The 15,155-nt window shown below is 48.4% G+C and overlaps 5 protein-coding genes across 5 annotated transcripts; 1 reads left to right on the top strand and 4 right to left on the bottom strand.

The window, feature by feature from the left end:
- Positions 1-167: 167 nt before the first annotated feature.
- Positions 168-1,100, bottom strand: RhiXN_08123 (Histone-like transcription factor (CBF/NF-Y) and archaeal histone; the record flags this gene model as incomplete). Its single annotated transcript, XM_043327939.1, has 5 exons — positions 168-268; positions 317-586; positions 640-771; positions 831-909; positions 969-1,100. The coding sequence occupies 5 exons, from the start codon at positions 1,098-1,100 to the stop codon at positions 168-170; spliced, it is 714 nt and encodes a 237-aa protein (XP_043183324.1).
- Positions 1,101-1,329: 229 nt separating this feature from the next.
- Positions 1,330-4,364, bottom strand: RhiXN_08122 (lymphoid-specific helicase; the record flags this gene model as incomplete). The annotated part of the gene is made up of 12 exons (XM_043327938.1): positions 1,330-1,610; positions 1,659-1,818; positions 1,874-2,080; positions 2,135-2,376; positions 2,424-2,964; positions 3,014-3,091; positions 3,142-3,219; positions 3,267-3,455; positions 3,505-3,630; positions 3,678-3,681; positions 3,740-4,293; positions 4,350-4,364. 12 exons carry the CDS (start codon positions 4,362-4,364, stop codon positions 1,330-1,332), a joined length of 2,475 nt encoding a protein of 824 aa, XP_043183323.1.
- A 1,710-nt stretch (positions 4,365-6,074) lies between these two features.
- Positions 6,075-7,424, top strand: RhiXN_08121 (kinase domain protein; the record flags this gene model as incomplete). Its single annotated transcript, XM_043327937.1, has 9 exons — positions 6,075-6,224; positions 6,304-6,474; positions 6,535-6,582; positions 6,657-6,677; positions 6,731-6,856; positions 6,915-6,980; positions 7,030-7,038; positions 7,091-7,306; positions 7,356-7,424. The coding sequence occupies 9 exons, from the start codon at positions 6,075-6,077 to the stop codon at positions 7,422-7,424; spliced, it is 876 nt and encodes a 291-aa protein (XP_043183322.1).
- Positions 7,425-9,810: 2,386 nt separating this feature from the next.
- Positions 9,811-13,107, bottom strand: RhiXN_08120 (Retrotransposable element Tf2 protein; the record flags this gene model as incomplete). Its single annotated transcript, XM_043327936.1, has 5 exons — positions 9,811-10,182; positions 10,243-11,830; positions 11,903-12,860; positions 12,907-12,974; positions 13,028-13,107. 5 exons carry the CDS (start codon positions 13,105-13,107, stop codon positions 9,811-9,813), a joined length of 3,066 nt encoding a protein of 1,021 aa, XP_043183321.1.
- Positions 13,108-13,220: 113 nt separating this feature from the next.
- RhiXN_08119 (Retrotransposon-derived protein PEG10) lies at positions 13,221-14,411 on the bottom strand (the record flags this gene model as incomplete). Its single annotated transcript, XM_043327935.1, has 1 exon — positions 13,221-14,411. The coding sequence occupies one exon, from the start codon at positions 14,409-14,411 to the stop codon at positions 13,221-13,223; it is 1,191 nt and encodes a 396-aa protein (XP_043183320.1).
- Positions 14,412-15,155: the final 744 nt, after the last annotated feature.

The raw sequence follows: 15,155 nt of genomic DNA, 5'->3' as shown, positions 1-15,155 counted from the left end.
TTCCCAAATTGGTTGAATTCAATGACAGGTCCTCGGGTTTCGGAGCAAACACATCAATGACTTTCTAATTATCTCAAACTTGGCCTAGATCCTCATTCATGAGATTCGCGGTCTAGCTTGGGTTCTCAAAAGAATGCAATAAATAATTGAACTAGCCAAATATAGTATCAGGTAGTCGACCTAAACGATTCGTCCATCATCGAACTCTCAACTCCACTAGTAGCAAAACTAACACCCTCTGTAACCGTCTCGTCCGGCTCCTCATCCACTACAACAATGTCAATAGGTACTCTAAGAACTCGAGGATTGGACTCACCGTCATCCTCCAACTCGTCCACATCCTCGCCAACCTCTTCCTCCTCTTCTTCCTCTTGCCTCATCTCGACCACTTCACCCTCCATCGGACCCGTCTCGTCATCATCCCGTATAGGCGCAACGACAATTTTCAACTTGCGACCACTCGCGCTGGCAGGTGTAGAGGCAGACGCCGAGGCAGCGACAGATGCACCAGCAGTGGTGGTTGCATCCCCTTGTTTAGGCTTGGGCTTTGCAGCCGGTTTAGGCTTTTTCGTCCCTTGCCTATACGCTATCACAATATTTAAATATCAAGTAGTGAAAAGAAACAAGAGGGAGACCCACCTTCTAAATCCATTTCTAAAAACTTGACCAATCCGTCGGTATTAAACTCGATCGTCTCGATAGCCTTGATCACGTCTGCGGCACCGACCGATTTGTGCCCTCGTGCTCGTGACAGTTCGTGTGCTGTCGCAGCTAACGAATGCGGCGAGTTTTAATTTCGTGTTGGTTGAAATGGTATGGTCGAGACGCACCGAGGTAGTTGATAAACACCGTCGAGCCTTTCAAGAACGCGTGCATTGCTTCTCTTTGAACTTTGGCGTTTTCAGGTATCTAAGTCGTTGCATGCCCATGAGACACTCGGTCTTTGTGTTGGATAGTTGAGCACTCACCGCTGACTTGACAATCCGCGTCACTAACGTCTTGGGCAATTCATAATTATCAACTCCTTCGGAAGCCATAACCACATCCTGTTGACTCTCCGCAGAAGCAGCATTCGTAGCAGCTTGGGATAATCGAGGCATACCGATATCAGCCACAGAAACCAGAGACTCCAGTACTAGTTGCCCGTTTGTTGTGGGTGGTCGCCGATCACAAGCCCCGCACCAAGATCAAATTCAGGGCAGGCCATCACGCGCGTAGAGACACAACCATTGCATTGAAAAAGAAATAATTATAACACATCTCGAATCGAGAGAACAATTACACGAACGTAAAAGAAAATTATACCCAGATACGAAACCTAGATCTACCTTACTCGTCATTACCCATCCTCGCCAACCCATCGTTCCCTTCATCCTTTTCCGCCTCGTACACCTCGAACGTGCCTTCATTCTTGCCGGTCCAGCCCTTGCTACGCTGTGTGAACACTTCGGGACGACGGTCGAGCAGGACATCCATATCTGCGTCTGAAATGATTTTATCTCCATGATGCACCAAGTTGATCTTTTCGCCTTCGAGTTGGAGCATTTCGTTTGCCATGTTGACGAGGTTCTCGTTGCGAGATTTGCGGCTTTCAAAGCCTCGGAATTTGTCTATCAAGAGTGTTAGTGTATCTTGTGGGACTGGTTCGATGGACGCACCCTTGGCAATAACCATCGCCTCCAACTTTCTCTTGTTCGTCGCACTCTGCATGATCTTGGTCTCGATTGTGTGCTGGCAGATCAACCTGAAGATCAACACGGGCTTGGTTTGGCCAATACGATGAGCACGGTCTTGAGCCTGCAAGTCCATTTGAGGATTCTAATCCCACTCTGAATCAGTTACCAGTTTTAATGAGGAGGTAGTCTATACTCACCCAGTCCTGATCAAAGAATATGACCGTATCAGCTCCCACAAGGTTAATCCCCAGTCCTCCCGCACGAGTCGAAAGCAAAAAGATACGAGGATCGTCATGTCCATGTCCGGACTTGTTAAACCAGTCCATCTGTTCACGTCGATCTTCGGGAGAAGTAGATCCATCAATTCGACAGTGCTCCAAGTCTTTGCAGTGAGTTAACCATTGCTACACATGGTCAAATTTAATGTGAATATTGATCAATGCGAGAACTGAACGAACCTGAATGATATCCAACACCGTCGTAAACTGGGAGAATATCAAGACTTTATGTCCTTTCTTTAGTAGTTCATCCAGCATTCGTTCCAGAAGCAGCATCTTTCCACTCTTCGCAACCAACGTATCGTCAACAACAGATTCATCCGAGTCGGGTTTCGTAGGCCAGTCGAACAGGTATGGGTGAGAGCAGACTTTGCGGAGTTGCATCACAACATTTTGCAAGTGCTGGTTGTTTACACCTCGAACTAGGGCGAAATCAGAGCCGTGTATGAAATGGGGATGATCAACTCACTTGTTTGCCTCTTGGCAGCGTCCCTCTCTTTCTTCCTCCTTTCCTCTTCGGTCTCCTCCGGGATATCGTAGTCGCCTCTTTCCAAGGCATCAAAGTACGTATCGTCGTCATCTTCCAGCAAGTAGGCCGGAGCAGCGGGCTTAGTCCGCTTCCTCAGCTTCCTCTTGTCGTCCTTTTCATCCACAACTTCCTCTACTTCTTCCTTTTCCTCATCCTTCTCCAATGCATCCAACGCCTGTTTCATTAGGTAGTCCCGAACGTCCTTCTCCAGTGTTGCCTGGTATAGATCCTTCTGCTCACTGGTCAACGGCGCGTACAGTACGTACTCTTTCTTCGGCGGTAGGTCGGTCACCACATCCGTCTTCAGTCGACGCAACAGGAACGGCTTCAGAATGGCGTGCAGCTGTGATACAATCCCGGCTGTTCGGTCGCCCAGGTCAGTATTCTCGCTAAAGTTGAACCATTGTTGGAACGAGTGCAAGTCGTTGAAGATATCCGGAAGAATAAAGTTCAATAAAGACCATAGTTCCGCAAGATTGTTCTGCCCCGAAGTGAGCTATGTGGATATGGTCTGATATTTAAGAACGTACGTGGAGAGGTGTGCCAGTCAGAATCAGTCGATTAGCACTCGGGTACTGCTTCAGCTCTTGGATCAGCTTGCAGTTCATCTGTCATCACGTAAATATCAAATTCATGGTGAGCTGGATGTGGCGCGAACGTTTTTCAGTCGATGGCCCTCGTCGACTACAATGTACTTCCATCCAAACTTGGCCAGATGTATCCGATCTCTGATGACCTGAAAAAGGGATCAGTGGGGAAGAGCAATGAAACAGGGTCACTTACCATGTCATAAGTTGTCACAATAACCGGGAACGTCTGTGTCGTTTGTTCAGGCAGTTCGTCATCAGTCTTTTTCTTCGGTCGTCCTCGCTTGGGTTTAGGCAGTGATGCGTTTGACGTTGGCTGTCGTAGTACAGTCTGTCGCAGCTCGACTCGATGTTGAGGGGAGCCGTGATACATACACACCGGTATCTGTCATACCTTGTGAGCTAGCAATGACCAACGCTATACTAGTACTCACTGATGGTGCAAACTTCTCAAACTCCGATATCCAGTTGTGCAGCACACTCAGAGGGCAGACAATGAGGAACGGGCCCCACACCCCTTTGGATTTCATGTGCGCAAGGAATGAGATTGTTTGCAGGGTCTAAAACATAGATCAGAGACGTGTGCATTGTGTTATGATCCACAAACCTTTCTTTTATTGGGTAAAGTCAGCAATAGTCGAGATCGATAAACAATGCAAGCCAGCTCACCCAAGTCCCATCTCGTCCGCAAGGATCCCGTTCAGCCCGTTCTCCCATAGACTTGCTATCCACCTCACCCCCTCCAGTTGGTAGTCCTTCAGTCTTGCTCCTGTGATTAGATCTGGCTGTTCCATACTTGGTAACGAAGTGGTCTGTTCTTCCTCTTTGACCTTTTCTCCCCTTGCTCGCTTGTTGGCTTTTTCCAGTGTCGATGAATCGATGTGCCCAGCAATATCATAGCTATCGCTCGCTCTTGCCCTTTTCTTTCCTTTTCCGGTGGCTTTTTGCGGTTTTGCTGTATCCTTTTCGACTGCGGGCTTTTTTGCTTGTTCTTCCTTCTGCTGATTAATCCGTGCTTCCAGGATCTTTGCATAGAGCGAGGACCGTTCGAGTAGGAAGTTGAGACGAGCCATTCGACGCGTCGCATCTACATCCTCCACTGGTGTCGTGATTGCCATCTCTGCAAGGTTCGGCAGGTCAGTTGCGGTTGAGCCAGGTGTTGCGGCGGCTGGAGTGTCAGCTGCTGTGCTTGCTCGAGTCATGGTTTCAGGTGACGGTGAGTGCTGCGTTAAACCCATCGAATCAATATCAACAAGCAAAAGGAAGAGCAAGCACGTACAGAAGTGGACGACATGGCGTTAGCGAGATCGAGAAGAAAAGGCGACTGGAGATCGACACGCCAAGGCCGGCCCTGGGGTGCCGAATCTCACGTGACGGGCTAATGGTGAGCTGATGTGCTCACGTAACATACATGCGGACAGAATGTTATAATGGGTTGCCCTTAGCCTCCGCTGGCGCTCGACCACAACAATCCCCCCAAGTAGATTACAGGTCCATTAGTAGAGGTTTGTGTGAATACTAACCACCGGTGTGGAAGTATCGACTGCGCTGAGCTGGGAGAAATCGTGTCTGACGATTAGATTTTATACACCAGTCGAGCAGCCATGAATAATTCAAACCCGGTGGGTTGAAAGGTTTGCTAGGCGAGAACTAATAAGTTGAACTGTGAGCCCGTGGGTATAGCCTGTAAGTAATGCTATGGCTTTATCTCGCTGCTCTCACTCGTGCTCATCCTGCGTCGTGGATATAGTATGTGAGTAGGACTGTACATTCGTCTCGCCGCTCTCACTCGTGCTCATCCTGCTTCGTGGATAAAGCCTGTAAGTAATGCTATAGCTTTATCTCGCTGCTCTCACTCGTGCTCATCCTGAGTCGTGGATATAGCAAGTGAGTAGGACTGTACATTCGTCTCACCGCTCTCACTCGTGCTCATCCTGCGTCGTGGATATAGCAAGTGAGTAGGACTGTACATTCGTCTTGCTGCTCTCACTTGTGCTCATCCTGCTTCGTGGATAAAGCCTGTAAGTAATGCTATAGCTTTATCTCGCTGCTCTCACTCGTGCTCATCCTGAGTCGTGGATATAGACTGTGAGTAGGACTATACATTTGTCTTGCCGCTCTCACTTGTGCTCACCCTGCGTCGTGGATATAGCAAGTGAGTGGGACTGTACATTTGTCTCGCCGCTCTCACTCGTGCTCATCCTGCGTCGTGGATATAGGTTGTGAGTAGGACTGTACATTCGTCTCGCCGCTCTCACTCGTGCTCATCCTGCGTCATGGATATAGCAAGTGAGTAGGACTGTACATTCGTCTCGCCGCTCTCACTTGTGCTCATCCTGCTTCGTGGATATAGTATGTGAGTAGGACTGTACATTAGTCTCGCCGCTCTCACTCGTGCTTATCCTGCGTCGTGGATATAGACTGTGAGTAGGACTGTACATTCGTCTCGCCGCTCTCACTCGTGCTCATGCATCCTGTTTCGTGGATATAGATTGTGAGTAGTACTGTACATTCGTCTCGCCGCTCTCACTCGTGCTCATCTTGCTTCGTGGATATAGGAAGTGAGTGGGACTGTACATTCGTCTCGCCGCTCTCACTCGTGCTCATGCTGCGTCGTGGATATAGCCTGTGAGTAGGGCTCCACGTTTGTCCATCAACCCTAAATTTTGCTCATTCTACCTCACAAATTCAGCTGGTATGTACGATCCCAGGCCGGCATTGCGATCCTAAAATTTTGGTTTTGCCCGTAATTTTCTCATGACCATGTGCGCATATTACTTTATAGCCTTCCAATCGTTTTGGTTGTTCAACGATCTTCAGTTTTTTAATCATTTTCGGCGCTAAACCAGAATGCGCTACAACCACAGAGAGCCACTTTGGATTTTGAACAGAATCTTTCCGATACTGTCTCATCTGTCATGGTTCTTTCTTTTCCTTACTTTTTCTGCTCTATGACATTCATTGTTTTAGACCTCCACCCAAATTCTCAACCTTCTTACAACCCATGGCTGCGTCGATATCACCCCATCGATTGATTTATCTCTGTGCTCCAATCATCCAGTCGCTACTGGCGGCTTGGGTGATATATTTGTTGGTCGACTTCGTACTGGAACACGCGTTGCCATCAAAGTGTTTCGGTCTTACGGCGAATCAAGTGAGTTAGTTGGAAAGTACCAAAAGGCAGGTAGCCCGGCACTTTATCGTCTCGCAACTCGCCTTATGAATGTGTTCAGCGAGCCGCACGGGAGATTCATACATGGTCGAAATGCCAGCATCCCAATGTCGTTGAGCTGATCGGATTGACAGTATTCCGCGAATGTTTGGCGATGGTGTCTGAGTGGGAAGACAACGGAAACATGCCACACTACCTGTCACGCAACCCAACGGTCAACAGATGCGAGCTAGTGAGTCGAGTTGGTGTTACGTGTCTCTATCCATCAGGCGTCCTCACGCCGGACTCCCAGAGCAAGTCTATCTGCGCAGGAGTCTTATACCTACACAGCATGGATATTGTGAGTAGAGTGACTCCATATCAAAACCAGGCTATCACCCACCTTTGCCTCGATGTTTGACCTCGGTTCATCAGGTACACGGGGACCTGAAAGGAGTACGAGGCATACCAATCTCAGCTTTCTTGACTCCCTGAATAACTAACTACAGGCGAACGTTCTCATCGACCGCAACGGAGCTCCAAGACTGACCGACTTTGGCTGTGCCAGTTTTCTGAGCACTACACTGCACTTCACGCAAACTAACACCGGTCCGAGCTACTCGGTTAGATGGACAGTAAGCTGGGGCCAAACGTTCTCCTGTCGCTGGGCAAACTCACGTGATATCATCACAGGCCCCGGAGATACTACGAGGAAAGACTGGTCATACAAAGGAAGGAGACATATATGCGCTCGGAATGGTAAGATGGCCCATCTCTTTGTGTAAATGAAACTGACTTGCAGTTGCAGACTATTCTGGTGCTTGTCTGAGTGGTTCTGCGGTATTTATGTTTACTGATATACGAATCAGGAAGCGTTCACGACAGAGGTTCCGTTCTCTAGCCGGTCTGAGATCTCGCTCTACCGGCATATTGTAGATCGAAAAAAGACGCCTCCACGGCCCGAGAGCATCATACCTGAGAGGAGCGTACTTGGGAACGTACTGTGGGCGATACTTATGAGCTGCTGGTCGTACAATCCTGCGGGTCGTCCGACAGCTCAGGCTGTTCATACGCTGGCGAGTCAAGTCTGTGAACCATTGTGGGAGGTTTGACTAATTTCTGAAGCACGGAAAGATGCTACCCTTGAGTCCTGAGTTACTAGATGTAATCGCAGAGGAGCCTGAAGATGATAATGACGATTGAGTGGTCCTGACTCATCGCCAAGACGGGGTTTTGTGTGATGGTTGGGTTGAATAGTATGCATGTAAACAAAGTCGCCCTCTATAACCCTAAGTTTAGCATCCCACATTGGAAGTTGTATGTGCTGTGAGACTACCCCTGTGGATATAGAGAATTACATTTATTTATCTTGAGTTACCATTGCTCACTGACATTCTTTGTAGCTATCGAACTATGAGGAACAAATCTCAACAATGTCGAAATCTAACTTGGCCGACGCTGTGTGCACTTGTTCGCTGATTGTATAATCTTCTATGAACTGGGAATTGTATTGGCTGCTACCAGGAAACACGGTGGAAGGTGCAGCGTACCACACATTCCAGATACAAAGGAAGGTTGTGCAATTATGCACTGAGTTTACGCGAGAAGTAGTTCAAACGAGACTCTACCCCAATTAGGGAGAACGCAACTATACTGGTTGGAACAAAAACCTCCGAATAATCAGTCTCATATTGCAAGAACCTCTCGGTTATCAAGTCGCGAAGCTTATTACAAGACTCATCGGCTAGTACTGCAAAGTGAAAATGCAGGCCAAGACCCGCACTGTAGTGTGATAAGATCCTGAAAATCAGTACATCAGTAAAAGATTCCTTTTTTCAGTAGGATATGGCCTGAAAATTACAATGTTAGTATGCCTCCCTCAGCATGAACCATACTATGGAAGAATTGATACCTAAAATCAGTATGTATTGACCTTGATTTCAGCTCAATTCTCACTCAAACACACGCACTGATTTTCAGCATTATAACCTTGTACAGTGCCGGGTTACAAGCTTGGGCGTTAAACTGACCCATGGGTACAGTATAGCACATAGGTGACAAGATCACCAGACAAGCTTTGCGGAATGGTTATGGCTTTAATGCAGAGCGTCACGCATTACCATACTATGGGCCCAGGTCTGCAACACATAGCCGCCAAGATAAGGTTAGGCACGTAGCGGAATTGCTCGCGGTCAGGGAACAAGCCCTAGGCAATTGCATCAACATGGAGGAATAATGGGTCATAAAGGCTCCTGTCTAAGAAGAGGCCAGGAAATCCTGGGCTATAATATACAAGGCAACACCTTGGCTCAAAGTTAAAAGCAAATACTAGTACAATGCCAGGACATCCAATTCTCTGAAAGTAACCTAGTTACAGATTGCAGAAGGTACTGGCCTTTTGGCGGGTGTTAAAATATGAAACCTGGCCAGGCCTGGGACAGAACCGGCCCATTTGGAACCTCACCATGAGCTATGAAGGTGCGAATTTTGACAAAAATCCGCACCTTGGGGGTGCACAGTAGCTTGGGGATAGAACTATTTTTTTTTTTTTTGGTATCTGTGATTTATTGTCTTTTACCTATGGTATGTAAGACATAACTCAAATAAAAGGGAAACAGTGTGATGTCATCAAAGCCCAACAGACAAGCCTGAGCCCCCCCGCCATCCACTGCACCCATGCAGTGTTTTTGAGACACACCCCACACCGTCCCATACATATAGACCCTGTATCTGCTCCTATGATTGGCGCCAAAGGCGGTGTCACGTCCAAAGTGAAGAGAGAGCAAAAGAAAGAAAGAGAGAAAGGTACAAAAAGAAATAAAATAAAATAAAAGGAAACCGGTCCACCTCCTTCACCTACACAGACCCTCCATCCTAACCTTGCCTCATCTCCTCTCAGCCCCGTGCGGTACCTGCTCCCCTGGACAGGCCCCAAACTTTGCGTAAATATTCCATTAGGTGTTTTGTATGTTCCCCCGGCTTCAACAGTAGGTTAATGGATTGCAAGGCAGCCCCCATGTTGTACACCACTGTAAGGTGGGTACACGCTGGTGGGAGCAGGCGCTTAGGGCCGTACTACTACAAGCAACAAGGTAACCTACTACTAAACTAGGCTATCCTAATACCGCTTAAGGCGGTCTACTAACTATACTACTGCAAGGGGGCCTTAGGCCTGGGAGGTGTGATAGGTTAAGTAAGGGGTGGTGCGTTAGCTGAACTTCTGGGGACCGGCTACTTAGCTGGCTGATGCCTCCTCAATGAATATGAGACAAGGTAAAATTGACTTGGGGTCTCCAAGCAATTTCCCTGCTGTATATATAGACAAGAGCACACTATCTACATGGTCTGTGCTCATGAGAAAAGAAGAGTCCGTGTGAAAAAGGGAAGCGTGCTGCAGGCTGCGCAGAAGCATGGATTTCTCCTAAGCGCCCTTGGCACGGCATCTCGGCGCGGCATCTTGGCATAGTAAGCGCCGAGATCACGTGATTGAAAAACATAAGATATAAAGTCCGTAAAAAATACTAAAAATATCAGAAAAATCGTGCGAGTCCAGTGGTATATGTAAGAAGGTTGTAACATTGCCCCCCCCTTAAAGGCTCTTGGCGGAGTCACAAGCCTTTTTCAGTTGTGATTTATTGAAGCAACAGATTTCTTCCTGACTATGTTCCAGTAGTTCCTCTGGTTCCCAGGAGTTGTCTTCTGGACCGTACCCTTTCCATTTGATCAGATAGAACCACTTTCCCCGTTGCCTCTTGGAATCTATGATCTGTTCTACTTTGTATTCTTCCTCTCCTTCTATTGACTCAGGAGGAGGGCATTCCGGAAATGGCTGGTTTGGTGATTCATGGCTTTTGGAAAGTAGCCCCACGTAGAAAACGTCATGGATTTTTAGTGTTTCAGGGAGCTTTAGGCGGTAAGCATGGCTTGAGATCTTCTTGGTGATTTCAAAGGGCCCTAGGCGCTTGGGGTCTAATTTGTTGGAGTTGGATCAAATCTCCACATTCTTAGCATCCAGCCATACTTTTTCCCCAATAGCGTATACTGGAGTTGTGCCTTTTGATCCTGCCATTCTTTCCTTTGTCATCCTCAAAGCGGATTCTGCTTCCTTCCATTCCTGTGCAAGGGTGTCTGCTACAAGATCAGCTTCTGGGACGTTAGCTGGGATGTTGGATGGGTTCATGACCGGGTTTCTTCCATATATCAGTTCAAAAGGGGTTTTCCCTGTGGCAGAATGCTTGGCGTTGTTGTATGCATATTCAGCCAGTGGCAACCATGTGGCCCAATCTGAGTGGTCTGCAGCCACGTACAATCTGAGGTAGAACTCTATGAACTGGTTAACCCTCTCTGTTTGACCGTTGGATTCCGGGTGATAGGCCAATGAGAAGGCAGGTTTAATCCCAAGTTGTTGGTATAGTGCCCTGAGGAACTTCCCGGTGAACGTGGTGCCTCTATTGGAGATGGTTTTTATGGGTAACCCATGTAACTTCCAGACGTGATTGACAAATAAGTCCGCTAACCCTTTTGATGTGACCCTTTTTGAGGTGGGGATAAAGTGACCAAACTTTGAAAAGGAATCAATTACGACCAGTATGGCGTCATGTCCCTGGGATTTGGGGAACCCTGTAATGAAGTTGTAGGATATGGTGTGAAAGGGGAAAGGGGGGACTTCTAAGGGCTTCAGTGAGATAACCGGGGCATGCGCTCGTTGGTTGGCTTGACAAACTGGACAGCATTTGACCCATTCTTTAGCAGAGGATTTCATTCCAGGCCACCAATAGTTTCTGCTGACAAGTTCAAGCGTCCTTTGTTGGCCTGGGTGACCCGCCAGCGGGGAGTCATGGAATTCCCTCAGTAGTTGCTCTTTCAGGGTTTCTGAGTCCAGAACTACCAGTTTTCCGCGGTACCATAATAGATCCTCTTCCCAATCATATTCTCTGTAGGCCTTCCTGATTGAAGGGGGCGCGTTGTCTGCATCTTCAGTAAGGAATTTGATGATTGGTTCTAGTGATGGGTCTTCCTTGAGTTTGGTGCGAATGTCCGTGACAATTTCTAATTCCTCTTCTGACGTGTTGGCAAAAACCTCTGATGGTAGCATGACTTCTGGTTCTTGGGGAGTATCAATGTAGTCTGATCTTCTGGACAAGGCATCCGGCTTCCCTGATTGCTTCCCTGGGCGGTAATGTATCTCAAAATTGAAGTTGCTTAGGAAAACGCGCCATCTAGCGTGCCGTTGATTGAATGTCCTTGCCTGCATCCAATACTCAAGGTTGCGGTGGTCTGTAAATACCTGGACCGGCTTATTTGTAGCTTCCAGGAAAATACGCCATTCCTCCAAGGCCTTGATGATGGCCAGGAGTTCTTTATTGTGGGTATCATAGTTTCCTTCTGCTCCTGAGAACGATTTGGACATGTACGCAATTGGATGTAGTTGGTTATCTGGGCCCCGCTGACTAAGAATGGCTCCCATGGCAACCCCTGAGGCATCCGTCTTGAGATAATAGGGAAGTTCTGGGTTTGAATGGATGAGGACCAGCAACTTTGTGACAAGAACCTTCAATTCCTGGAATGCTGCTTCCTCTAGATTGCCCCATGACCAGGGGGTTTCCTTTCTGGTAAGGTTGTGCAGAGGTCATGCTACTGAACTGAAATTGGGGATGAAGCAACGGAGATAGTTAACAAACCCTAGGAATGCCTGGACCTGTTTGACCGTTCTGGGTTGAGGCCATGATGTAACCGCTTCTACCTTCTTCTGGTCCATGGAGAAACCTGAAGGAGATATAACAATGCCAAGATAATCGACCGTGGTGACGTGGAAGTGACATTTTGATAATTTGCAGAAGAGCTGGTTCTTCATAAGGCGTGACAGTACTTCTCTGACGTGGGCTGGGTGATCCTCTGGATTTTCCAAAAAAATGAGAATATCATCTAGGTAAATTACCACCGTGACGTCAATCAGATCCCTGAACAGGTTGTTCATAAAGTGTTGAAAAGTGGCTGGGGCGTTGGTGAGTCCAAATGGCATGACTAAGTATTCAAACAGCCCATATTTGGTCCTGAAGGCTGTCTTCCATTCGTCTCCTTCCTTGATTCTAACATTGTTGTATCCCCATTGTAGGTCCAGCTTGGTGAATAGTTTTGCGCGCCTGAGTTTGGCCATAAGGTCGTCCTGTCTAGGGAGGGGGTAGACGTTCTTGTGGGTGACGTCGTTCAACTTCCTATAGTCCACCACCAATCTAAGGGAACCATCCGCTTTTTTGACAAACATGACCAGGGCTCCTGCCAACAAGGTGCTTGGGCGGATCTTGCCTGTTGCCAATTCCTTGTCAATATGTTGTTTCAGGGCCTTAGACTCTGCATCAGTCATCCCATATATGGGGCCTGGGGTTAATTTGGCGTCAGGGACAAGGTCTATGGCAATGTCGTACTCCCTGTGGGGGGGTAAAACCTTGAACTCTTCTTTGCCAAATACTTTAGCAAACTCATGATATTGAGAGGGGAGGTCTGCTAGAGGATCTGAGTCGGCTTCTTCTTCCAATGCTATTTGGACCTGTTCAGGAAACGTGACAAGTCCCTGTTGCCAGTCAATCAAGGGAGATTCCAATGTGAGCCATGTCATGCCAAGTATAGCTGGGGTGTTGCCTATGGGGCAAACAAGGAAGGGAATGTGGTGGAAATGGCCATTGACCAAGACCGCAAGTTGAACCTGGTGCCATATGCGACCAGTCTGGGATATTGTACTGTCTAACATCCTCACTACTTGTGGATTTTCAAGTAGGGTTTTTGGGATTTTGAGTTTTTCTACTAACGTGGGAGATATGAAATTGGAGGTGGCGCCAGAGTCAATGAGGGTTTTGATAGGATCCGTTGGATAGTCACGCAGTGTCATGTCTAGGAAGAGTAGGGGTTTCTTGTTTGAGTCCATTGCAATATTTACAAATTCCGAGACAGATACATGCGTTTCTAAATGAGAGACCAAGGGCTTGATGGCAGCTCTTGGCCTCACTCTTTTTCCGATTCTTCCTGTCCAATTTTGGCAGCCTCCTTGATTGTAGCTTTCCAGCCGTTGGGGCACTGTTTAATGCCATGTCCCTTTTGGCCACACTTGACACAGAGGCCAGACGCGCGGCGGCGATCCCTTTCTTCCGGTGTTACATAGTTAGGGTCCTCTGATAATTGGACCCGTTGAGTGGTGGTGGTGGAAGTGGTGGCTACGGTAGCCGGGGACTTAGCGGGGGCCTTCTTGGGTTGGTTCTCCTTGTTTTCCCAACAAATGTTGTCAATTTTGACCAAGGCGGCAAATATAGCCTCAAGATCATTGTCCGGGATGTTGTCTTTGGTGGACAGGAGTTCCTTCACCTTCCAGTGAAGACCGCGTGTGAACTGGGCAATGAACGCCTCAGTGTTCCAGTCAAGTTCCGCCATAAGATTGCGGAACTTGGTTACGTACTCAGCCGTGGTTGTGGTCTGAGTTAGTGCGGCAATCTTCCTGGCGGCTGCCCTCTTGGCATTGGGGTCCGCAAACACCTCCTTGAATTTGGCCGTTAAGGCCGGGATAGTGGTTGGCGGGTTGCCCTTGCCCTTGATGATGGCCCCTATGAGGGGGAGCGCCCAATTGGCTGCCTTATCTGTCATGTGGTAAAGTATCCACACAACCATCTGCTCTTCTTCATTGAATTGATCTTGATGAAGTGCCACCCAAAGTAGCATACGGTCTAGCCACTGGGTGGCCTTTCTTCCCCTGGAATCTCCTTTGTATGGGTCAGGGAGATCCATCTTGGGTTGCTTTACGCTGGACCCTGAATCAAAGGGGGTAAGGGAGCTCAGACTCCTAGGCATTCCGCAAGGCTCTTTCTTTGGGGCTCGCTTGGGTTCCTCTTCCTCTTCTGTGTCATAGCCCGTTCCTCTAGAGGGTCGGAACGGGGCCTTGAGTCCAGGCCTAACCGTGCCTGGAGTGTGGACTTCCCCTCCTGAGTGGGTCGGAGGGGTGATAGGCCCAGTCGATGGGCCAGGCTGGGCTTGAGGGGCTCCTTGATCCTTGTTGCCGAGTAAGTTGGCGGTCTCCTTGCATATGGCTTTGAGCTCAGTGAGCTGTTGGCCTTGGTTGCGGATTTGGTCCTGTAGGGACCCGACTGTGGCTGTGAGGGCTGTGACAGCCTTGAGGAGAGCGCTAATGGTCGGCTCCGGTTCCATTTGTGGCAAGTCTCGCAAAGTGGGAGATGTGCTGCAAGAGGGCAGTTGGGAGTGGGTTGGAACGGAACGACGGGAGGAGCGGCTAGAGGGACGGGAGTATGGGTGTGGGACGCCAGAGCGTGTGGAGGGAATTTTGGAAACGGCGTGGGAGGAGTGGTGCCTATATCAGGACTTATGGGCGGTTTTTGTGTAGTATGTGGACGCTAAACCTTTGCGTCAAGCACCTAGCGTTGAATAGTCCCTACAACAAATCAACAGATCTGGCAATTGTGATATGAGCGGGTTTTCTACAAGCGGGTGTTTCAGCTGACTAAGGTTGCTAACTACTGTGTTCCGGCAAAACACGTGGTATGCGGGGGATTAGAGTCCTTCTGCCTTATAGCAATTTGGTACTACGTGAGGGTGGTGGGTTTTTGATTATTATACCCCGCAAGGTGGCCCTGATCACGTGATTTCCCTTGTGCTAGTACAGGGGATCCTCTCCTTGTCAAACAAGCCTATGAGAAGTCAATTTTACAATGTTGTACACCACTGTAAGGTGGGTACACGCTGGTGGGAGCAGGCGCTTAGGGCCGTACTACTACAAGCAACAAGGTAACCTACTACTAAACTAGGCTATCCTAATACCGCTTAAGGCGGTCTACTAACTATACTACTGCAAGGGGGCCTTAGGCCTGGGAGGTGTGATAGGTTAAGTAAGGGGTGGTGCGTTAGCTGAACTTCTGGGGACCGGCTACTTAGCTG

Source organism: Rhizoctonia solani, chromosome 9 (genome assembly GCF_016906535.1).
Source record: "Rhizoctonia solani chromosome 9, complete sequence".
Taxonomy (NCBI): domain Eukaryota; kingdom Fungi; phylum Basidiomycota; class Agaricomycetes; order Cantharellales; family Ceratobasidiaceae; genus Rhizoctonia; species Rhizoctonia solani.
The sequence above is the reverse complement of the archived record's forward strand: the minus strand, read 5'-3'. Positions and strand labels throughout refer to the sequence as shown.